General features: G+C 40.7%; 1 protein-coding gene across 17 annotated transcripts in view; it reads left to right on the top strand.

The window, feature by feature from the left end:
* lrrc7 (leucine rich repeat containing 7) overlaps positions 1–24,705 on the top strand; it is a 617,590-nt gene that overhangs the window by 542,376 nt on the left and 50,509 nt on the right. For 11 of the 17 annotated variants that reach the window (XM_048539168.2, XM_048539169.2, XM_059647884.1 and 8 more), the window contains exons 18-20: positions 2,863–2,974; positions 7,343–7,514; positions 16,642–18,349. In XM_048539168.2, coding sequence (XP_048395125.1) covers positions 2,863–2,974; positions 7,343–7,514; positions 16,642–18,349 — 1,992 coding nt within the window. The remainder of the gene's footprint in view (positions 1–2,862; positions 2,975–7,342; positions 7,515–16,641; positions 18,350–24,705) is intronic. The other 6 variants (XM_048539171.2, XM_048539174.2, XM_048539178.2 and 3 more) reach the window with 1 other exon arrangement.

Consider the following 24,705-nt stretch of genomic DNA (forward strand, 5'->3'; position numbering starts at 1 on the left):
TGCCATCAAGTATGAGGGTGTGACCAATCATGTCAATGTCAGGTACGAGTCCTGATTGATGGAAATTGTCAGCAGGTCAGCAACAGGAATTTGATGATTGAGCAGTGTTTCAGGCTAGTCAGATGTTGGGTTATGATAGTTCAAGATGGATTCAATGAGACAATTGTATATATTGATCATGACCCCTTGAGGTTTTTGGAAAAATGTAAGGATAAAAATTCCAGACTATTTACATGGAGTTTATTATTGGAGCCATTCAATTTTAAGCTCATATACATGACAGGACAAGGGAACATAATTGCCAAAGTACTGTCAAAATTGTGATGAAGGAAGACAAAGGTGGTTAGTAGTGGAAGAAACGGATTGAAACGGACTGTAGAATTGAATATTTTCATGCTTAGAGTCAATGTAATGTATATATATTGTAGTCACTTATAGCATAAGACTGAAGTTTGGTAAAAATGAAGCCATCTCTGTATATTTATGGTTCATTATTTTAAGGAGGAAGCTGTGATGATACTCTGGCTTTAAAAGATGCATTTTGTCCTTCTTTTAATGAAGATAGGTTGAGTTAGAGGTGTTGAGCAGTATATACTAAACAAATAAAATAATCAGCTTGTGAGGCCTTGGGTTTTTTAAAAAAGTTGTAATAATAGAAGCAGCATGAAAGGGTAGGGCCGAAGATTTTGACCCAGGATTTTAGTTTCACTTTCAATAGTTGTTGGGGTTTGTTAGCTGTTATACATCTTTCCCAACATAGCAAAACACTTGAGTTCTCTCTCCATCTGTCAGAGTTTTCTCTTGATGTTCTTTCCTGCTGGAGAATTGAATGTGAAACAAACTGTTTTACTAAATTTGCCTTTGCCAAGGGTCCAGTTATGGGATATTACTACATTAGAACAGTAATCTAAAATGACAAGGACACCAGATACATGGGAACACCACCTCATGCAAGTTTTCCTCTAAACCACTCACTATACTGACTTTGTAATATGTCACCATTCTTACAGTGTAGCTGGGTCAAAATCCTGACTTTACTCCCTAACGTAACTGTGTATGTGTACCATCACAGAAGGGATATGGTACAGGAGGACTCCCTTCAGCCCATCATGATGGGCGGAACAGTGGCTCAGTGATTAGCACTGCTGCCTCACAGTGCCAGGAACCTGGGTTTGATTCCGCCCTCGGGTGACCGTGTGTGTGGAGTTTGCACATTCTCCCTGTGTCCGCGTGGATTTCCTCTGGACGCTCCAGTTTCCTCCCACAGTCCAAAGTTGTGCAGGTTAGTTGGATTGGCCATGCTAAATTGCCTGTAGTGTTCAGGGATGTGTAGATGAGGTGGGTTATGGGGGATAGGTCTGGGTGGGATGCCCTGAGGCTCAGTGTGGACTTGTTCGGCTGAAGCCTGTTTCTACACTGTAGGGATTCTGTGATTCTATGTCTACACTGGCTTATTAAATAATCAGAATTACCTAGTGCCAATTTACTGATTATTCCCTGTACTCTTTCACGTTACTTTTATCCAAATAATTGTCCACTGCCCTCTTGAATGCCACATTTGAACCCACCTGCCTCCAGGCTGCCGGCAGCAAACTGCTACATTCCAAAGAACAATTAAAGATGGATGATAATTGCTGAGCCAGCTAGCAATGCCCCCATCCCATTAATGAGAAATAACAAACAATATTGTTGCCTACGAAAAGGACAGTTAGCAGCTGAAAATCAGCATGACCCAGGATGTCTAATTCATGCAAGAAGCTGTTCAAACATGGAAATTGATTTCTGTCCTATTGGAGATAAGATAAACAGAGTATTAACATGCATGCTCCATCCATTTGAACCAACAAATGAGTAGCCTTATCAGCAGTCCATTGAAGGATCTCTTACAGTTTGAGGGAAGCATCTAAAAATATTTTATTCCTTCAGGTCATATACCTTTGGACATTAACTTTTAGTTGCTGACAAATATTGAGATGTACTGAAATTCTGTTCAGACTTGTTCAGGTGTGCCTCCATGCTAAGATCTGCCTGACTTGGTGTCTGCTGTTAATTAGTCACATTGAAGTTGATTTCAAAACTTGAAACTGCTTCAGACCTTCATCTCTGGTTTCAGAAGGCTGACCTCACTACTCACTACACACCAGGTTCTGGCAACAATCAAACATGCTCCACATGAAACCACCAAAGGTCACAGATTCTTGTAATACTTACCGTTTGGGCATACTCCAAGGAATTGCCATTTGGGCCCAGTATAGCCAGTAGAATTTTATTGCGCTGTGAGTCAGAAGCACTTTCAGGAGAGAATTGAGAATGTATGTCAGGAAAATTATTTATAACATCTACAAGTTTGAAAAAATATGAAGATGAATAGACAGGTTAAAACTTGAAGGATGTTCTCAATGATCGGGGAATCCAGAACCAGGGATTACACTCTTAGGATCCAGGATAGGCCATATAGGACTGAGAGGAGGCATTCTTTTCACCAAGGTAGCCGTGCATCTGTGGAATTGTCTGCTACAACAAGTGGTTAAAGTCAAAATGTTGAATGTTTTCATGAGAGATTTAGTTATAGTTCTTAGAGCTAAAAGGATAAAAGGGTATTGGGGGAAAGCTGGAACAGGGTATGGATTTGGATGATCAACCATGATCATGTTGAATGATGGAACAGGTTTGTAGGGCCAAATGACTGACTCCTGCTCCTATTTTTTATGTTTCCATATTTGTATGAAGTGTTGATAGCGATACTTATTTCAAGACAAACCATCCCATTGGCACACTGTCTAGCTGTAAAGATGTAAGTGTTCTTTTTCTATCTTGCTTTTACTTGTTTTCGTGAAAGATCTACTTTTCTCTCTTCTACAGAGATCGTTAGGAGAGTCGCCAAATGATCTCAGAATGGGAGAACTGCGGCCTACTCTTAGTGAAACTCCACTATTCAAACCCAAAGTCGTCTTGTTGGGTAAAGAGAAGAAAGGTGCAGTGTCAACTCTATGGAAGCCAAGTTGTCCTAGGATACTGCATCAGGGAAAGTTTATTTGGGAAAGAGATGTCGTGGAGTAGAGAGGAGAAATGATGCTCCATATATATGCTGTAAATCAGCACTGAATTCCTGATTCTATACGTTTCTTATGAAGTCAGAATTTAGTGACAGCCTTCCATTTGCAACTGTACATTTATGGCTTGCATCACTATGGTTCAGAAATTCCAGCAAGTCATGATACATGATTTATGCTCTCACCTGGATTATACCCTAATTTTGTGGGATTTTGCATTGATGCAGAATGCCTCAAAAGCACAGTTGTAGTAACTTCACTCCGCAAAATGAAAGCAAATCCCAAGTTAGTTGAATTGAGACTACATTGATTGTCAATGCTGCTCAGATTAATATAGAATGTACTGTTGTAGCATACTCCAATCAGTTCTCTACGAGTGAAGGTCACTCAATTGTGGCATTAGTTATCAATGTTACCACTGAAGCAAATTACTAACTAATATGACCTAATTCATTATTTATACTTTCTACAAGCTATCAAAGTGAAGCACAACAATGGTGGTCCCAGAAAATGAAGAATAAAATGCAACCTTATAACAGCTATGTGTATGAAACAGTCCAAGAAAAGTATATGTGGAGAATAATCACCCCATCCCACCATGCTCTTGAGATCATCCTAAATACAGGATACCTCAATTATGAGGAAACCCTAGAGATGCTAGGTTTGCTGTCTTTGAAGTGAAAGAATTTTTAATGTGGACTAATTGGAATTTTTAAGGTTATGGAAGAGATTTATTAAGTTGATACACATAAATTGTTCAAATTGTAGAGAAATTAGTTCAACATTAATGAGTTTAAAAATGTAGTCAGACTTGTAACATATGCTACTAAGGAAGGCCTTTGAAACACATGAAAAATAATCAGAATCTGAAAAATACATTAATTATTATTTACATCAGAACTAGTAGGGAAGTTGGACAGATTTTGTTTTAAACCATAAAAGGGTAACATGAGACATGTGGCAATGAAAACTAAAGAGAAGAGAAATAATAGGTGCTGGCCCAAAAATACCAGATGCAATCGAATCTGAGCAAGGTCCCAAGGACCTGCACAATAAAATGTGTGGCACATACAAAGGCTGTGAACAGCCTTCAAGGTCAAATTTGAATTATACATATCACCATTCCATTATAATTAACTTATTATTTCAATGTGTTTTAATTAATCAAAGTTGATCTTTTCATGGAATGGCATTTTCAGTGCTGCAGCAGCAATTTGAAGTATCACTTTGAGGAGCATGCTTGGGATTTGAACATCTGATTGAGCAGAACAAAATGGTTACCAAACTGTTGGTATATCATCCAGGCTTAAAACTTTGCTAAAAGATTACAGAAATCAGATTTAACATCATAAATGCCAAGTACCAGATCGCAGCTGTTGAGCTGTCGGAATGTAACTTAGGGAAAAAAAGAAAAAATTGTGTCTATGGATGAAAAACATAATAAGCCCTCAAGCCTGCTTAATATTAAAGCTCCATGGTGTAATTTTAATGAAACAATCTATCTTGATTAATTGCTTTCCATGGGTAGGATATTTATTTTCATTTTTAGTATTTATATATTTATAAGAATGAATAGAAATGTGTTTTTGATGTGCTTTTTTTAATATAGATTTTTTAAAAAAGTCTCCTCTCCGATGAATTCGAAGTTTCATTGGTAGCAACTGTGCTTGAGGACCACATTCCAGTACCTCCGTGACTCCCTTGTTCGCTCCACACTGCCCTCCAACCCCACCACACCCGGCACCTTCCCCTGCAACCGCAGGAAATGCTACACTTGTCCCCACACCTCCTCCCTCACCCCCATCCCAGGCCCCAAGATGACATTCCACATTAAGCAGAGGTTCACCTGCACATCTGCCAATGTGGTATACTGCATCCACTGTACCCGGTGCGGCTTTCTCTACATTGGGGAAACCAAGCGGAGGCTTGGGGACCGCTTTGCAGAACACCTCCGCTCAGTTCGCAACAAACAACTGCACCTCCCAGTCGCAAACCATTTCCACTCCCCCTCCCATTCTCTTGATGACATGTCCATCATGGGCCTCCTGCACTGCCACAATGATGCCACCTGAAGGTTGCAGGAACAGCAACTCATATTCCGCCTGGGAACCCTGCAGCCATATGGTATCAATGTGGACTTCACCAGTTTCAAAATCTCCCCTTCCCCCACTGCATCCCTAAACCAGCCCAGTTCATCCCCTCCCCCCACTGCACCACACAACCAGCCCAGCTCTTCCCCCCCACCCACTGCATCCCAAAACCAGTCCAACCTGTCTCTGCCTCCCTAACCGGTTCTTCCTCTCACCCATCCCTTCCTCCCACCCCAAGCCGCACCCCCAGCTACCTACTAACCTCATCCCACCTCCTTGACCTGTCCGTCTTCCCTGGACTGACCTATCCCCTCCCTACCTCCCCACCTACACCCTCTCCACCTATCTTCTTTACTCTCCATCTTCGGTCCGCCTCCCCCTCTCTCCCTATTTATTCCGGTTCCCTCCCCCCATCCCCCTCTCTGATGAAGGGTCTAGGCCCGAAACGTCAGCTTTTGTGCTCCTGAGATGCTGCTTGGCCTGCTGTGTTCATCCAGCCTCACATTTTATTATCTTGGAATCTCCAGCATCTGCAGTTCCCATTATCTCTCTCTCACATTCCAGTACCCTGTTTGTTTTTGAGTCATAGAGTCATACGTCATGGAAACAGGCCCTTCTGCCCAATTCACTCATGCCAGCCAGGTTTCTTAAACTGAACTAGTCCCCATTTAGCCAAAACCCTTCTAAACCTTTCCTAATAATGTACCTATCTACATGTCAGGTAGGTCATTCCACATATGAACCACCCTCGAAATGAAAATGTTGCCACTTGGGTCCCTTTTTAAGCCAAGAAGGGAAATATTTAAATTATGCCCACTAGATTTGGACTCCCCAGTAGATTTTGGCTACTCACCTTATCTACACTAGTCATGATTTTATAAGTCTCTAAAATGTCACCCTTCAGCCTCCTACACTCCAGGGGAAAAAAAGAGTCCCAGTCTACCCAGCTTCTCCTTATGACTCAAACCTTCCAGTCGGAGTAACATACTTGTAAATGTTTTCTGCATCCTTTCCAATTTGATAACATCTTTCCTGTAGCTTTTTGTATGAATCTGGTCAGCATCAGTGTAATTTGGCTTTTGAGGTATCACAGTTCATGAGATCCCTTTTCCTACATGTCTGTACTTTGCAATAGAGTCACAAAAGTGTTAAGAATGGAAGACCTACCCATTTTCTTTTAACCTCTTGAGCACATGGATAAGAAGGCTCTGAATATCTAGAGTAAGGGCCTTGTACAACTGCCTTCCATCATGCAGGATATCATAAATACACCATGGGAAAGAAAATAGTCACCAGCTCACCCAATATGTGGGAGGAGTCTCTAGGACCCACCAATATGTGTCCTTTGAAAAGAGAAGGAATATTACATGGAGACATGTACACTCTGCAGGACACAGATCTGCAGGCTCCCGAATTCCTTGAGACTCTATTCCATTGGCCCTTTGACCCTATGACTGCACAAAGGGTCCCTGCTTCTGCCTTTCAATGCGAGTGTTTGATGCATCCTGCATTGTAGGTTTCAATTTCCTGAGTGTCCAGCAAGTGGATCTTAGAGGTACTACCAAAATCCTGTGGGGGTTCCTAATTATCAGATGCCAGTGTTCACAGATAAGGTGTGCACAGCTGGTGCCTGTGGATCATACCCTGAGATGCTGTTGCATAGTGAGGTGCTGCTGACTAACATGGAGGTTCACTGTCATCAATGAGCTGCAGTTGTCAGGTACTCTGACTTCCAAAAATTCCTGGTCTCTAATTTGCTTGTCACAGATGGCACATTAGAAATCTGCATATTAAAGAGATGAGATTTGCAGTTAATAAGGTGGTTAACGAACAATAATCCCCTTTAATAGGCACCTTGCCGCTGCCTAGTGAGAATCTTGCTTTAATGTCCAGAACATAGTCAGATCCTTGCAGCATCTTTTAACTATTAAATAAGACTCATCGATCTTCTGCCGTAATGCTGTAATATTTTGGCCTTAGCCTGTTGTTTTGGCCCACATGCTTCTGTTGTAGGCATCTGTCCTGATAATTGAAGACAAAAAGCTTCATTGGCATTTCGCCTTTTTCACCAATTCTCATTAATTTAAACATTTTACTCTGAAACCATATTTTACATGCCTTAAGATTTTGAAAGATGAAACCAAAAATTCTGATACCCAAAGAAGAAATATTTAATCAATATTACTTTTGTATATTAAGAATCAACAGATGAATCAGAAGGTGACAGGATCAACAACAGTGGCTCTTCGGCTAGCTACTCGGACTACTCGCCTTCTCAGGGGTCTTCTGCTTCTTCTGGAGTACCTATTAAAGTCAGCACATTGCAGTCTGCAGTCAAAGACGGTGTGGCAGCTTCTACTTGGGGAAACAGGTGAGTGTTCATTACAAAGGGCATATCCTAATGAAGGCATTTTAATTACCTACTTCAGCTTTGCACACTATAGTGAGCAAATTATTTTGTCTACTCATCAAAATGTTATCTTTCTCAAAGAGAAAGAGATGCATTTAAGGCGTAGCAGCATATAGCATGGAACCACGAAAGTTTAAAAGACGTGAGAAAAGACCATAGAATCATAGAAGGGCATTGCATTGGAGGAGCCTGGTTGACTCATCAATTGTGCCCCCGCTATTTTGAAAAGCAATCCAGTTTATCTCATGTCTCAGTATTGCTGCTTTTATTTCTCTTAAATATTTAACCATTTCCCTTTTGAAGGCTACCATTAAATTTGTACCCATCACCCAATTATGCAGTACGTTCCAAATCCTTACTCTGTTTAAAAATGTCACCTCTTAATAAATTTAAATGTGCTGCTTCTATCGACTCTTCAGCTTTTGAAATCAGTACCTCTTTGATTACTCTCTTTAAAGCCTTAATGATTTTCAACACTTCTTTCAAAACCTCTCTTAGCCTTCTCTAAGGAGAAAAACTATGTAATTATAATCCTTCAATTTTGGAACCATTCTTGTAAATCCTGTTCTTAGCCTTCACAAAGGCTTCATATGCTTCCTAAAATGTGTTGTTCAGAATTGATCACAGCACTACTAGGTCAAAATTGGAATGTTATGTAGGATAACCATTAATTATTTGTTTCGCGGCACGGTGGCTCAGTGGTTAGCACTGCAGCCTCACAGCACCAGGGACCCGGATTCGATTCCAGCCTCGGACGACTGTCTGTGTGGAGTTTGCACATTCTCCCCGTGTCTGCATGGGTTTTCTCCGGGTGCTCCGGTTTCCTCCCACAGTCCAAAGATGTGCAGGTTAGGTGGATCGGCCATGCTAAATTGCCTGTAGTGTTCAGGGGTGTGTGGGTTATAGGGGGATGGGTCTGGGTGGGATGCTTCAAGGGCCGGTGTGGACTTGTTGGGCCGAAGGGCCTGTTTCCACACTGTAGGTAATCTAATTTAATCTATTCTAAACTAATCTGATCTATGTATCTACTTATAAAAATCAGGACTCATCTACCTTGTTAATTGCTTTGTCATCAGCCAACTTTGAGAATTGAGACATAATCACTCCACGTGTCTCTTACAACTTTTGAAATTGTACAAAGATTTACCTCGGTTCTCCCTTCACATTCTTCCTACAAAAACTTAGCACCTCATTCTTTTTTGTATTGGTTTTCATCTCTCATCAATCAATTCATCAATCTATCCATGTTACCTTGAAGTCAATTATCAGCTTTCTCAGAAAATTTGTGTGTTATATGCAAATTTCTAATCTCTAAATCATTAGTGGAAATCAGAAGAAGCAGTGGCCCTAGGTGTAAATCCTGGGGAGCTTCACTCCAGTATATATGCCTCTAATCTGAAAAGCAACCATTCACAATAAAGATAGCAAGAACTGCAGAAGCTGAAGTCAAAGACAACACAGTGTAGAGCTGGAGGAACACAGCAGTCCAGGCAGCGTGAGAGGAGTAGGAAAGTGGAAATTTCAGGTCGGGATCTTCATCAGAAATGGGGAAGCTTTAGGAACATAGCCCCTTGGTCAGGTGAAGCACTTGAAGCAAGGTAAGATTGGGACAGTCACATGAGATGAAGGTAGAAGTGAAAAATCATAATCTTTTTTCCTTCTTTACATGTGAGGATATTTTATTAAATAAATTAAACTGTTGGACAATTTCCAAACCATTGCATCATCTACTCCAATTTATTCAAAACTGCCCTTACCTCACTCAATATCTTTCTCCTGCTACCCACAGACTTTCAAAAGCAAAGCTTGATGTCACCCGATTACTTATTGTTAATGGTTATTCATCTATACATAGAAAATATATAGGTGGAATGAAAGAAGAAATTAACATCTTCTACAAACACGTAAAAGTCAAAAGATTGTCTAGTGAGTGGGGGACGCTAATTAGAAACTGAAATGGATAGATATTGGTGGAGAGAGAAAGAAATGCACAATGTTGAAATTAACAATTTGCATTGGTGCTAGTAAGGAAGCAGAATTTGTCTAACTTACTGTATAAATGAGAGGATGAATGAGATTAAGAAAAGATAAATAATTATATTTAAAAGCTGGCCATATTTAAACTAGACAAGTCAATTGTTCCAGAGGGGATGCATTATACTTAATAAGGGATACAAGAGTGAAAACTGCAGGCATGATGGTGAGCATTTTCTAATTCTTCATTGCCACCAGATGTCTCTCACCAGAAAGTTGGAGTGTTGCAAACATTACATATTGTTTGACAAAAGGATGAACTTGGCAACTGCATGTCAGCTAATTCAACTTCAGTGAGCTTTTAGAAACAAAAGATTTTGTGGTCATAATGATGGTAGAATGCCAATGTTCATCATCTTTACAACTGTGAAAATGACAGTAATTTCTTGTGTTCTCACATGCACAGTTAAGCATGACAAACCAAACTTTGTTGACAGTGGCACTATGTTCCTCCACAGGATGAGCTCTTAAAAGTGCTGACAAATGAAAATCTTCAAAATCAGTAAAATTGATGTAAACATCCATTTTTATACAACTGAAATCATTTAAAAAACCCTTGAATAAATTGCACCTATTGAATGAGGTGGAACTGGGTTTGTAAATGACAAACTAAACCACAAATATTAATGAATGACCTCTCCTAATATAAAACATGAATTTTACATCCATGGCCTACCAAGTTGCTCCATTAACAATAAGTAATCGGGTGACATCAAGCTTTGCTTTTGAAAGTCTGTGGGTAGCAGGAGAAAGATATTGAGTGAGGTAAGGGCAGTTTTGAATAAATTGGAGTAGATGATGCAATGGTTTGGAAATTGTCCAACAATTTAATTATTTTAACTATGTTAACAGATAGATTGGTTTAAGATCATATGGGAGAGTCAGCCATCCACCCCAGTTTACAGCCACATCTGAGACTTTATAGCAGGTGTAATAGTGGACATTGTTCACATTGTCAGTGTTGAACATATCCAATTAACAGAAATGTAAAGCATCACAAATTTAAAATCGTTGGTAGGAAGCTCAAATATATTTTGTCAACAAAGAGTCATCATAAATTTATGTAAAAATAACCAGGAAAATTACTGAGGTAAATTTTGTAGATTCAAAATGTTTAAATATTTTTCCAGTGTGAAAAGACTGCAGGATGTGAGGGAAAGCAGATAGATAGGTTAAGATAAAAGACAAAGGGGATAAAGTCGTTTCCCTGAGACCACAGAACTTTGTCTTACATTTAATAAGGAAATATACAGTAAAATCACAAAATCTTTAGACACAAGGGTGACAGCAGAGCATCAAATTGAAACTATTATGCCTTTATATGAAAAAGTGTAAGGATGACCCCAGTAACTACAGGTCAGTTGGTTTCATCACATTGTGGAAGAGTTTCTAGATACAATAATCTGGGACAAAATTCACAGACCCTTTGAAAAGTGTGGATTAATTAAGAAAATCTAGCAGTGGTTTAACATTGGCAAATTGTGCTTCACTGATTTGATTGACATTTCGATAAGGTAAAAGAGATGGTTGTTAATGGCAAGAGATAGTAGGGACTGCAGGTGCTGGAAAATCTGAGATAACAAGGTGTAGAGCTTGATGAACACAGCAGGCCAAGCAGCATCAGAGGAACAAGAAGGCTGACATTTCGGGTCAAAACCCATTTCTGAAGAAGAGTCTAGGCCCAAAACATCAACCTTCCTGCTGCTTAGTCTGCTGTGCTCATCCAGCTCCACATGCTGTTAATGGCAATCTTTCTTCCAGAAGGCATGTGATAAAATGTCAAGTAACATGTTTGTCAACAATGTGGGAACCCATAGAATTAATAACAAGTAGTGACCACATGGATACAAAATTGGCTAAGCGACAAGCAATAGAGCAGTGATAAATTTTTTTTTTGGACTAGAGTCATACAGCACGGAAACAGAACCTTCAGCCCAACCTGTTCATGCCAAACAGCTATCCCAAACTTAACTAATCCCATTTGCTTGTGTTTTGTCTATATCCCTCAAAGCCTTTCCTGTTCATGTGCCTGTCCAAATATCTTCTAAATGTTGTAATTGTACTTGTGTCTACCACTTCCTCAGTCCAAAAACGCACCACCATCTGTGTGAAAAAGTTGCCCCTCATGTCCCTTTTAAATCTTTCCTTTCTTGCCTTAAACATATACCGTCTAGTTTTGGACTCCTCTACCCTAGGAAGAAGACCTTGGCTATTCACCTTATCTATGGCTCTCGTGTATTATAGACCTCTATAAAGTCACCCTTCAGCCTCGGAGAAACAAGTCCCAGTCCATCCAGTCTCTCCTTATGATTCAAACCCACTAGTCCCAGCAACGTCCTTATAAATCTTTTCTGCACCTTTTCTAGTATGGCAACATCTTTCCTATAGCAGACTGACTAGAATTATACACAGTATTCTAAAAGTGGCTTCACCAGTGTCTTCTACAGTATCAAATTGACACCCCAACCACTTTATTCAATGCTGTGACCAATGAAGGTAAGCGTGCTGAATACCTTCTTCATTGCCCTGTCTACATGTGATGATGCTTTCAAGAAATTATGAATCTGAACCCTTACATCCCTCTGTTCGACAACTCTCCCCTGGGCACTCCCATTGACTGTGTAAGTCCTTTCCTGGTTTGTCTTAACAAATCTAAATTAAACTCCATTTGCTACTTCTTGGCCATTTCTCTCCAGTTCTGTTGGAATGTTTAATAAGGCATACTAGGCTTGAATTAGGTTACTTCAGGGTTTCATTTGGCTCATGGGCCGACAGCCACCCAACCAATGTCTCCATCCTGACAGTCATAACTCCAAAAGACTTCTTTGGCAACATTGTCCAGACACGTGACCTCGAGCACATAGAAGAACAAGGGCAACAAATGCATGGGGACAGTATAACCTGCAACATCCTTCTAAGCCACACCATCCTGACTCGAGTTACAATCTAAAGAGTAAATGTTTGCAAGCAAACGGAGAAATGAAGTTAAGTGGAACCAGCTGACATGCTTTCACTGAGAGATCGTACAGACAATACGTTGAATGACTTTCTGTATCACATCCATTCTATGATTCCATGCAGATGCCTCTGATTGGGATACTCAACATGCTATGGATGTACTGCTGTCCTAGTACCATTTCCCACTTTACTTACATACCACTGGAATCTTCTCTGCCTTCTGAGTGTTTTCATGCTTCCGTCTCTCTTGTGTTCTGCTGTAATTATTTACATATCATAGGGATCTCAAATACTTGTAGACTTTCTTTAAACTATTTTATCATTATGTTTTTTGTTATTTAAACATCTCCTGACATCTGTCTAATCAAAGACCAGTCTTATGTTTCCACAAACCCAATTTTTAGAAGGTTTTCTCCTCCTGATAAGTAGTTAATCTATATAACATTTAAAAGCCCTGTTAAAAGTGTCTTCCAAAGAAAATTATTTTTTTCTATTCATTCAAGGGATGTGGGCATCACTGGCTGGGCTAGCATTTATTGTCCATCCCTAACTGCCTAGAGGACAGTTAAGAAACAACCACATTGCTCTAGGTCTGAAGTCACAAGTAGTCCAGATCGGGTAAGGATCACAGTTTCCTCCCTAAAAAACATCAGTGAACCAGATGGGTTTTTCCCGATAATCAACAATCATAGTCATCATAAGACTTTTAATTCCAGATATTTATTGAAGTCACATTCCACGATCTGCTGTGGGGGTGTGGAGGGGGTGGGATTCAAACCCTGAGACCCAGAACATTACCTGGGTCTCTGGATTATCAACCCAGCAATAATACTACTAGGCCATTGCCTCCCCTGACTAATGTGTTCCAATCAATTGCTTTAGCACATAGACTTGTAATATTAGATAATTTGATCTCAGTATAAATTTAACACAGATAAATGTCACTGCTGCAGCTGAGTTAAACATCATTATTTATTTAGAGTCATAGAATCAGACAGCATGGAAACCGGCCCTTTGGTCCAACCAGTCCATGCCAACCATGTTTCCAAACTAAATTAGTCCCACCTGCCTGCACTTGACCCATATCCCTCTACACACTTCCTATTCATTAACTTAAGGGCAACTAGAGATGGGCAATAAATGCTGGCCGGCCAGCGATGCCCACATCCTACAAATGAATAGAAAAAAATGCAACTGTCCTTTAAACATTGTAACTGTACCTACATCCACCACTTCCTCTGTCTGTTCATTCCACACACAAGCCACACTCTGTTTTTAAAAAATGGTTGCCCCTCATGACTTTTTAAAATCTGTCTCCCCTCACTTTTAAAGTATGTCTCCTACTTTTGTCCTACCCCACCCTAGGGAAAAGACCCTTGTCATTTACCTTATTTATGCACTTTATGATTTTATAAACCTCAATATGGTAATCCCTCAACCTCCTGCACTCCAGAGAAAAATATCCCAATCTATCCAGTCTGATATTATATCTCAAGCCCTCCATTTCCAGCAATGTCTTGGTAAGTCTTTTCTGAACCGTCTCCAGTATAATAATTTCCTTCCTATAGCAGGGCGACCAGAACTGCACACAGTACTTAAGTACTTCACCAACATCCTATACGGCCTCAACATGACATCCCAACTCCTATACTCTAAGGTCTGAGCAATGAAGGCAAGTATGCTAAATGCCTTCTTCATCACACTGTCTACCTGTGATTCCGAAGAATTATGTACCGGGACCCTTAGATCTCTCTGTTCTACAATACTATCCAGTCCCTACCATTAATTGTAAAAGTCCTGTCCTTTTTTATGTTACCTAAAATGGAATATTTCACATTTATCCAAATTAAACTCCCATCTGCCACACCTCAGCCCATTGATCCAATTGATCGAGACCTCTTTCTAATCTTAGATAACCTTTACTGTCCTTCATAAACTTACTAACCATGCCTCCTATTTTCTGATCCAAATCATAGCAAGCTCACCCTAACTAATAAGGTACTTAGAGAAAGCTTAAAATAATTTTCAGGGATAAACATCAATATTATTGGGCTCTTGTTGCACAGCGACAGCATCCTTACCTCTGGGCCAGAACTCCAGGTTCAAGTCCCACCTGCCCCAGAGGTATGTTATACCATGTCTGAGCAGGTTAATCAAAGAAAGGTTTATAGGAAGCAGAATTAATTTAGGCTATCAAACGACTCCAATGTCTCAACTGTTCTCATGACATGCAGGTGGTTTGTCAAAACAAAATGGTACTTTGAAGCATACATTCCATTAACTGAGCAGTAACTGTACAAAACGCTAGTGCGGCCTCATTTGGAATATTGCGTGCAGCTCTGGTCACCCCATTACAGGAAGCATTGGAGAGGGTGCAGAGGAGATTTATCAGGATGTTGCCTAGTCTGGAGTGCAGGCCCTATGAAGAAAGGCTGAGGGACTTTGGTCTGTTCTCACTGGAAAGAAGGAGGCTGAGAGGGGATTTAATAGAGACATACAAGATAATCAGAGGATTAGATAGGGTGGACAGTGAGAGTCTTTTTCCGAGGATGATGACATCAGCTTGTACAAGGGGGCGTAGCTACAAATTGAGGGGTGATAGATTTAACACAGATGTCAGACGCAGGTTCTTTACTCAGAGAGTGGTAAGGGCGTGGAACGCCCTGCCTGCCAATGTAGTTAACTCAGCCACATTAGGGGCATTTAAACAGTCCTTGGATAATCATATGGATGATGATGGGATAGTGTAGGGGGATGGGCTTAGATTAGTTCACAGGTCGGCGCAACATCGCGGACTGAAGGGCCTGTTCTGCGCTGTATTGTTCTATGTTCTATGCATCGTTAACTCAGGTAGTTAAGTGCTAACTCTTAGAAACTCAAGCTTGAATCTCAGATCACATGCCTCAGTTGTTGACCCCCATTTAAATATCAGTTCAAGTGCTGTATTCTCAGCAGTTGTTGTGGATAACTTTGCACCGTAAACTGCTTTCCAACCTGCTGTATGAGACTGCAGCATGCTAAACAAACTGGATTGTTTGGCAAAATGATAGAATTGTTTAATGTGGTTTTTGAAGAGCATTTTCTAATCAGGCTCAAGTCTTCCAAATTAATAATGGTTAGGAAAATTGCAAATTATTTTCTCAAAGGGCATTTGGTGACCAATGCTGTCAGAGATAATGGGAACTGCAGATGTTGGAGAATCTGAGATAACAAGGAGCTGGATGAACACAGCAGGCCAAGCAACATCTTAGGAGGTCAAATGCTGACGTTTTGGGCCTAGACCCTTCATCAGAAAAACTGATATCTGATGAAGGATCTAGGCCCGAAACGTCAGCTTTTGAGCTCCTAAGATGCTGCTTGGTTTGCTGTGTTCGTCCAGCTCCACACCTTGTTATCTAGGTGACCAATGCAATGGATTAGATACCAGTATTTGAATTCTGGGTTCAATCTAAGCACAACATCTAAAGGGGATTTTTGCTGGATAACTTCAAATATTCCATGTTTAGATATATATAGGCCACACGGGGCAAGTGGCACTAGGTCATAACGGGATATATGGTCAATGTGGATGAATTGGACTGAGGCTCCGTTTCTGTGCTATATTACTCAATGACTTTAGGTAAGCAGACTTTGTGCTCAGTGGAGTTTATCATCAACGTTGGCCAAGAGTTCAAAAGCTTGACACTCAGTTTTTCCTCACATGTAACATTTTTTAAAAGTTATCCTATCTTTCTCTTTCCATTAGAAATGTCATGTCTTTGTTTGGCACCATCTTTGCAGCGCACTCTCATTTGATATTGAACGTAAAATAGCTGTGAGAGATCCTCAAGCAAAGTATTGGTTATGATTGTGACGTGAAACAAAAACCTAATGAGTAAATCATCTCCCGAATTTAATATTCTGTAACTGTTTTCCACGTACTACTTTATGACCAAATCAAAATCACCAAATGACAGTTCCTACTCCAATATTTTACCATTGGAACTGTAAGAACATTTGAACTGATATTCAAACTTTTAAAGTTAATAGATGCATGATCTTTAAAATATCTGGAATTCTCTGATCTGCATTCAAATATCTCATTCTTCTGATTCAGCAGGTTAACACAGACATTTCAACAAAACATTGAAGCAAAGCCCTTACTCAGCCAGAGGGAGGCAGCATCGACAGCAAGTCTACAACAACGTACTGAGAGGCGTCCCGTGAATGAAACTTTTTCTGATAAGTGGAATGATAATTCACATTATGATAATACAGGCTTTGTTGCAGAAGAAAGCACTTCAGTCTTAGAAAATCCAGTTGCCAACCCCTTAATAAGCACAAAATCAAGGAGCACGTCTGCCCATGGGCGTAGGCCATTAATGAGACAGGACAGAATTATAGGAATGCCACTGGAATTAGAACAGTCAATGCATACTGTACATAGTATCAGAAGTACTCCAGAAACTGAAGTGCCTCCAAGTAATCCTTGGCAAAACTGGACTAGGACCCCTAGTCCGTTTGAGGATAGGACAGCATTTCCATCAAAGTTGGATAGTACCCCTTTCAGCAGCCCTATTCCTGATAGGAAAGATCCAGAACAACAGTCAGTGCATGGAATTACCGAACTGCCCAGCCCTTTTACATCAGGTGCTCCATGGAGTTTTCTCAACTCTAGGGAATCCAATTTAAATCAAAGTCATGCAGATAAATTCTCACACATCTGCAGACCCGAGTCTGCCAAGAGTGCTATTATCACCAGTAAAAGTACAGAAAGACTTGCCCCAATGATGAGATCAGTTAAAGCTGGCCAGTTTAAGAAATCCCAAAGCATTGATGAAATTGACATTGGGGCCTTCAAAATTTATAACATACCGCTGGACAGTTATGGCTCTAGCTCAGAAAACCCCGGTAGCATTGATATACCGGAACAAATGCCAACGCAAGAACAAGGTATGTCACGCAGCCTTTCTGCTCCAATGTTGGATGAAGATTTATCAGAAACATACGGAAGTGGAAAGATATCTCAAAGGGTTCCAATTACAAAAAAAGTGTACCATTTCGACCAAAGTTTCAATCCTCAAGGTACAATAAATGTGAAACCTGAGAGACGAGTAACCACTTCTTTTACACATAATGTTGATTATGGCGTCCATCAAAACAAACATGTTTCAAAAGATCTCATTAATCCACGCTCATTCAGAGGTTATCAACCTGTGGAACATATGTATTCATTCTCCCAACCTTCAGTGAATGATGAACCAGCTAATCCTCGGTTTTCAAGTCAAGCGGAGAGGGCTGGATACTTGAGAAGGGGAGACTCATTAGCAACCTCCACAGACATGGTGTTGCATCGAAGGGTAAATGAAGCTCCAGAGCTGCCCCAAAGTGACAGATATGTCAGGACACACTTCAGAGGAGTTTTAGAACACCAGAACAGTGCATCATTGGTTGAATCACAGTATCTCAAAAGGAATGGAAGATATGAAGAAGATTATTCAACATTCCATGACACAAAAAATCAGGGTAGGAATTTCCAAGATAAACCTCTAACTCAGAGGAGACCTTTGTCTGCAAGAAGCTACAGTACAGAAAGCTATGGGTTTTCTCAAACCAGACCAGTTTCAGCAAGGCCTACCATGGCAGCTCTATTAGAAAAGTTACCTTCAGATTATAACATCAGTAACTACAATGAAAAGTCTTCAGAGAGCAATGATATAAGGATCAGGTCTTCACAGTTGAAAGGAGATGAGAACTCTGCTAAAATACCTCTAGACTGGAGACAACAACTGCTCAGGCATATAGAAGCTAAAAGGTTAGATAGGGTGAGTGTTGCTTTTACTTTTCAAAACGTCTCACTGGTTTACACGTTACATAATTGTTTACAATTCTTAAGAAGTGCAATTTGAAGCTATTTGTTTAACTTCTCAGACTAATTGAGTTTCCTGCCAAGTATGGAACTGAACTATGTATACCAGGAACAGTTAAGTCACTTACGTGATCTCAACAAAGGTTGTGATTGAGCACTATAATGATTTTTGTTGCTCCTGCTATAGTGGCAGAAATCACTGAGTTTGGACCGACTTCCAACTGTGTAACCCAGTTTGAAAGTGCACATATGTAGAGATCAAATGAATCAGGATTGAGCTCCATTGTGATGGCCAATGTAAGAGCAGCCATTTTCACATGAAAAGAATTAAGTAGCAATAAGAGATACTCAGTAATGAAACAGCTGTGTCTCTGATATCATTCATCATCTATAATATTGTAACACAGTTATAATGACTGCACAGTTATAAAGTATTTAGATTCTCAGCCAAAATTCTCCTCTGAATATCCTGTTTGCTGCAAATTTGAGGTGACGTATAGAGTTAAATGTGTTCTTAACAGTTCCCACCAGAAATCAATCACAAAAGGCTTCACTATTTTGAAACCTCTGTTACTGAGAAGGACGGGAGCTGTATTGTTATGGAAGCACCATCACCTCCAAATTCCCTTTAAGGTCTCAAATCAAATCAATGATCATTGCTGGGTCAACAGCTTAGGATTTTCTTCATTCCACAATTGTGGGGACACGAATACCACAAAACATATGGCAGTTTAAAGAGAAGACCCACTAAAGTGGCAATTAAGGGTGGGCAGTAAAAACAATTCTCCTAGTAACATTCATTTTTTACAATAAATAAATCTTAACCTGAATTCTCCCTTTTTAACTTTAAGGCCCATTTATTTTAATTAACAGAGCATGACTAAACCCCTTCAATTCCTTCCAAATCATTTCTACTCCAAAAACTTACTACCTTAATGACTACCCGTGTGTCAGTGTCCGAACTTCTCCAAGCTATTCCTGATGTAGATAAGCACATCGTTGTGTGCTACAGCTGAAGGTTAGTGTTTATTGTTCTCATGCATAGTAAACATTTTAATATTTGAGGATTGATTCCATCTTTTCCCACTACTTTTACTTGCTGCAATCAAGGAACTGCTTTGTGTTCTAGACGTCAATTGCATATTATTTTTATATGAAGAGGTACAATTAAGATGAAGAAATGAAAGAGAATGAGTTTCAGGAACTTAACCACCAGGTAGGAAACCAACAAGATGCCCAATAGGAGTCTCAGTGAGAGGTCTGAGTAATAGTCAAATCTCATTTATATGCTGGCACTCGGGTGAGTCATGGGAGGTTTGAGTACGGTTTCACACTCAATATGTAGTTAAAATGCTATTGGAATCCTATGTACATTGCAAGTACTTGATTAACAAATTTTAAAGAAAGTTTCACCTGAATCAGTGATAATGGGAACTGCAGATGCTGGAGAATCCAAGATAATGAAATGTGAGGCTGGATGAACACAGCAGGCCAAGCAGCATCTCAGGAGCACAAAAGCTAACATTTCAGGCCTAGACCCTTCATCAGAGAGGGGGATGGGGTGAGGGAGCTGGAATAAATAGAGAGAGAGGGGGAGGCGGACCGAAGATGGAGAGAAAAGAAGATAGGTGGAGAGGAGAGTATAGGTAGGGAGGGGATAGGTCAGTCCAGGGAACACGGACAGGGCAAGGAGGTGGGATGAGGTTAGTAGGTAGGAGATGGAGGTGCGGCTTGGGATGGGAGGAAGGGATGGGTGAGAGGAAGAACAGGTTAGGGAGGCAGAGACAGGTTGGACTGGTTTTGGGATGCAGTGGGTGGAGGGGAAGAGGGGTGGAGAGTTGGATACAACGCATCATCCTCCGACACTTCCGCCATCTACAATCCGACCACTCTCTCCGTGACTCCCTTGTTCGCTCCACACTGCCCTCCAACCCCACCACACCCGGTACCTTCCCCTGCAACCGCAGGAAATGCTACACTTGCCCCCACACCTCCTCCCTCACCCCTATCCCAGGCCCCAAGATGACTTTTCACATTAAGCAGAGGTTCACCTGCATATCTGCCAATGTGGTATACTGCATCCACTGTACCCGGTGTGGCACCCTCTACATTGGGGAAACCAAGCGGAGGCTTGGGGACCGCTTTGCAGAACACCTCCGCTCAGTTCGCAATAAACAACTGCACCTCCCAGTCGCAAACCATTTCCACTCCCCCTCCCATTCTTTAGATGACATGTCCATCATGGGCCTCCTGCAGTGCCACAATGATGCCACCCGACGGTTGCAGGAACAGCAACTCATATTCCGCTTGGGAACCCTGCAGTTCAATGGTATCAATGTGGACTTCACCAGTTTCAAAATACCCCCTTCCCCCACCGCATCCCAAAACCAGCCCAGTTTGTCCCCTCCCCCCACTGCACCACACAACCAGCCCAGCTCTTCCCCTCCACCCACTGCATCCCAAAACCAGTCCAACCTGTCTCTGCCTCCCTAACCTGTTCTTCCTCCCACCCATCCCTTCCTCCCACCCATCCCTTCCTCCCACCCCAAGCCGTACCTCCATCTCCTACCTACTAACCTCATCCCATCTCCTTGACCTGTCCGTCTTCCCTGGACTGACCTATCCCCTCCCTACCTCCCCACCTATACTCTTCTCTCCATCTTCGGTCCGCCTCCCCCTCTCTCCCTATTTATTCCAGAACCCTCACCCCATCCCCCTCTCTGATGAAGGGTCTAGGCCCGAAACGTCAGCTTTTGTGCTCCTGAGATGCTGCTGGGCCTGCTGTGTTCATCCAGCCTCACATTTCATTCACCTGAATCAGGTTAGCTTGTCAACCATTAGCAAAGGCAACAATAACCTGTTGTGGGTGGGAATAGCTGATTTTGACTCCCATTTTATCCAAGTTTTGCTGGGTGGAGGAAGTTAAGATGTCACCTGTAGACTATCCTTTAGCAAAGTTTATAGGTCACACAATTGCATCACAGCAACTTCTAGATTGTCAGAGTTTCCAGCATGTGTCGAACATCATGAGAAATTTTCTGCAATGTGCTGAAAATGCACATTGTGGACTTCTTCAATTCATCCAACATTTCAACATTACACATGAGGCTAACTTAACTTGACATGAAATTGGTGCTCACAATTGTTGTTCCTAAGCAAAAGGCTTGTGGTTTCTTGTATTTCTATGAATGAATGTTGCTCTCTTTCTCCCTCTCTCTTCCATTCCTAAGTCATCATTCTCACTTGTTCTCAATGACTCAACCAGTAATAACTCTTCTGTATGGGTATGATGATTAAAGGCATTTCTATCTTTATACCTGCTGTGGATGAATGTACCCCTTGCTCAGATTTGGAGACTGAGAATTATGACTGACACAATCTCATGCTATATTGAGAATTTTAAGTAAAATGATTTCAATGAAATCATATTTACCCTTAAAGTGATCAATCTGAAATTACTGTAAGTTGCGTGAATGTGATCTTTGACTAAGATCATCCTACTTGATTAATCAGGAATGTCTTGAATTTTATATGTATCTTCTTCCTTCAAGTGCTTCCCATCCATATAATCTGCCTTCCTCTGGAGCACTGTTGTGTGTGACTTTTCAGGGTTTTCATACAGGACATTCTTTGGTGTTCATGCTCAACCCTCTTCTGGATGTGGATTGGTTAATTGGGTGCACGATTGAATATTGATTGGTAAGTGTGATCAAAATTGTCTTCCACCACCTTAGCCATATAGCTCCTTCTCCCCGTCCGGGAATAAATGAAGCTCTGATTTTTTAAACAACCTGTTCAGAGGTTTCAATACACACATCAAAAACAGGTGAGATTTGAATGCTGGTCTTGTAGTTTAGAGGTAGGGATGCTACCACTCCACAAAAGCCTCCTGCTGTGAATAACTTTTTTTTTAAAAAACCTATTTTCCTAATCACTGTGTTCAAAGATGTTATTAAACACCTCTGGAACATAAGGGATTTGAACTTGGGCCTCTCAGTTTTGGACTAGGGACACTACTACTGAGCATCAAGAGAGCCCCAAGGCAGTAGAAGCTACAAGTCTGGGTGGCCAGGAACCACCAATCTTTTGTTTAATGCCGAACGTGCTGACCAATTAGGCCACAGTGACAGACTTTTGGTTTTAATCAGCTTCTGCTGATTTCAACAAGTTTGTTGCAATTAATGTTCTATTGATTCAAATTGTTCTACTGAATTCAGTGATATTAGTGCAATTAACAGGTTTGATGTGATTAGCAAGCATCCCACTCTTTCAGCTTCCATGTAGCAAACATTGCACTGAATTCATAGCTGTTCCATTAATCCTCTCGTTCTACTGCCTTTCCTTCATTTGCAGGATCACTTTCAATACATTCCTCTTCTTTACCATTTACATCTCTGCCTATTCAATTTAACACTCCCACTTCCTCTGGGCTGCTGGTTTTCAGTAATCATGATGCTCCCCTATTGTCCCTCTGATGCTGGATGTATGCCACTTTTGCATTTGAAGGGAGAGAAACAATGCTACAGGCCTGTCAGTGCAATGCTGGCTTGTTGCATTGAGGTTTTGTTTGCCATAATGATGAAGATGAAGGTACTTTTCTTTCTTCAATTAATATTGTGCAATATGTTCACTACTTCCCACATGTAGCAAATCTAGCACAGACACGTGGCTGATTTTATGCTGATCACCTTGCGTGCCAACTGAATTGTATTAAAGTTGTATCTGTGAGTATGAAGGTGATATCATTCTCTGCCATCTATTCCTAATTAAGCAAAGGAGAGTCAAACATGTCACTGTGAAATAGGAGCCGTCTATAGGTCAAAATGGATCTATGTAGCACAGTTCAGTTGTCAGGTTTCTAGTGACCTGGAAGCTGAAGGGACATTTACTAATTGAAAGAAGAGTAATAGTTAGCTGTTTTTTTTTATCTGCTCTATTCCTGTTCTCACTGAGCATTTCTAAAGAATGATACATTTAGAAATGCAGGACTGGTATGTGAAGATTAAAGCAGAAGGACAGCCTCTCAAACTTTATTGGGAAATGTATTGTCAGGGGGGATACTAACTGAAGAATTTAGTTTTGCTTAGCTGGCTAATGGGGTATTTGAGAATGGACAGTTTGAGGCTTGAAATATGCAATTTTGGCAAACTGGAATGGTGCAGCAAGATCCAAATGCATTACACCTTATATCAGTAGACCTAGTTGAAATAAGCACTTGAAGAGAATAGGGTTTTGTTGACAGAAAAAGAGAGATTACAGGAAGCGTGCCACATGTCAAAAGTTATTGTGTTTGGATTACTGGGCTAGGAAATGGCAGGTGAGAAAGCATGAGCAAAGTAATGGTCAAAATTCATAGCACTGAATTCCTTTCCTTCCCCAAGTTTCTGAATGTATCATTTTGATAAAATAGAGGCTATTTACTCCTGAAGATATGTGTTTTTAGAATAAACTGAAGCACATAGTCAAAAAAGAGCATTTTAGTTCACAGATTGTCTCCCCACCACCACCATCCCACAACTTTGAGAATGCCTGTGGCAGACTTACCATGTGAATTTCAGAGTGCTTTTGAAGCCGTTCTGCTGGCTGTGGCACAGAATGCATCAGTTTTGAGCTCACTGATATTTAAAATCACAAACCTATTTTCATGTATTTGTATCATGTGGCAAATATGATGGCCTAGTTACCACAACTTTGGCTTTTACCATAACACTGAAATCCTATATGACAACACTGGATCTAGGTGATTGATTAGTATCACAGTTCCAACTGTCCTGTAACTTAGAAATCGTTGTAGTCTGTAGATCAGAGGAAAGCAATTAGCGTAGAAAGTACAAATGGATGTGTTGCTGATATCTGCCTGTCCAAATCTTATGACATTGGCTCCCTTATGTGAGGATCCAAGAGGAATGTAGCCAGAGGTGAGGGTGCTGCTGGGTAAACCACCTAGAATAGAAGCACAATATTTTAGATGCTGGAAATTTGAAATAAACCACAGAAAATTCTGGAGAAACTGTGCAGATTGGCAGCATCTGTAGAGAGAAAGAGAGAGAGGAGTGTACAATGTTAATTTTTTGAGTACTGTATGACTCTTCAAATTTAGGTGGTGAGGATGGATACCGCTGCAGAAGGATATAGATTAATATATGGAAAAAATATACAGTCTTGCACTTTCGCAGAAGAAATAGAGGAGTTGGATATTATTTAAGTGGAGAATCACTGCAGCCTAGAGATTTCAGAACCCTTGCACATAAATCACAAAGCTGGTAATAGGAAAGGCAAATGGAATGTTGACCTTGATTTCAACAGGAATGG

This window comes from Stegostoma tigrinum, chromosome 8 (genome assembly GCF_030684315.1).
Source record: "Stegostoma tigrinum isolate sSteTig4 chromosome 8, sSteTig4.hap1, whole genome shotgun sequence".
Lineage (NCBI taxonomy): Eukaryota > Metazoa > Chordata > Chondrichthyes > Orectolobiformes > Stegostomatidae > Stegostoma > Stegostoma tigrinum.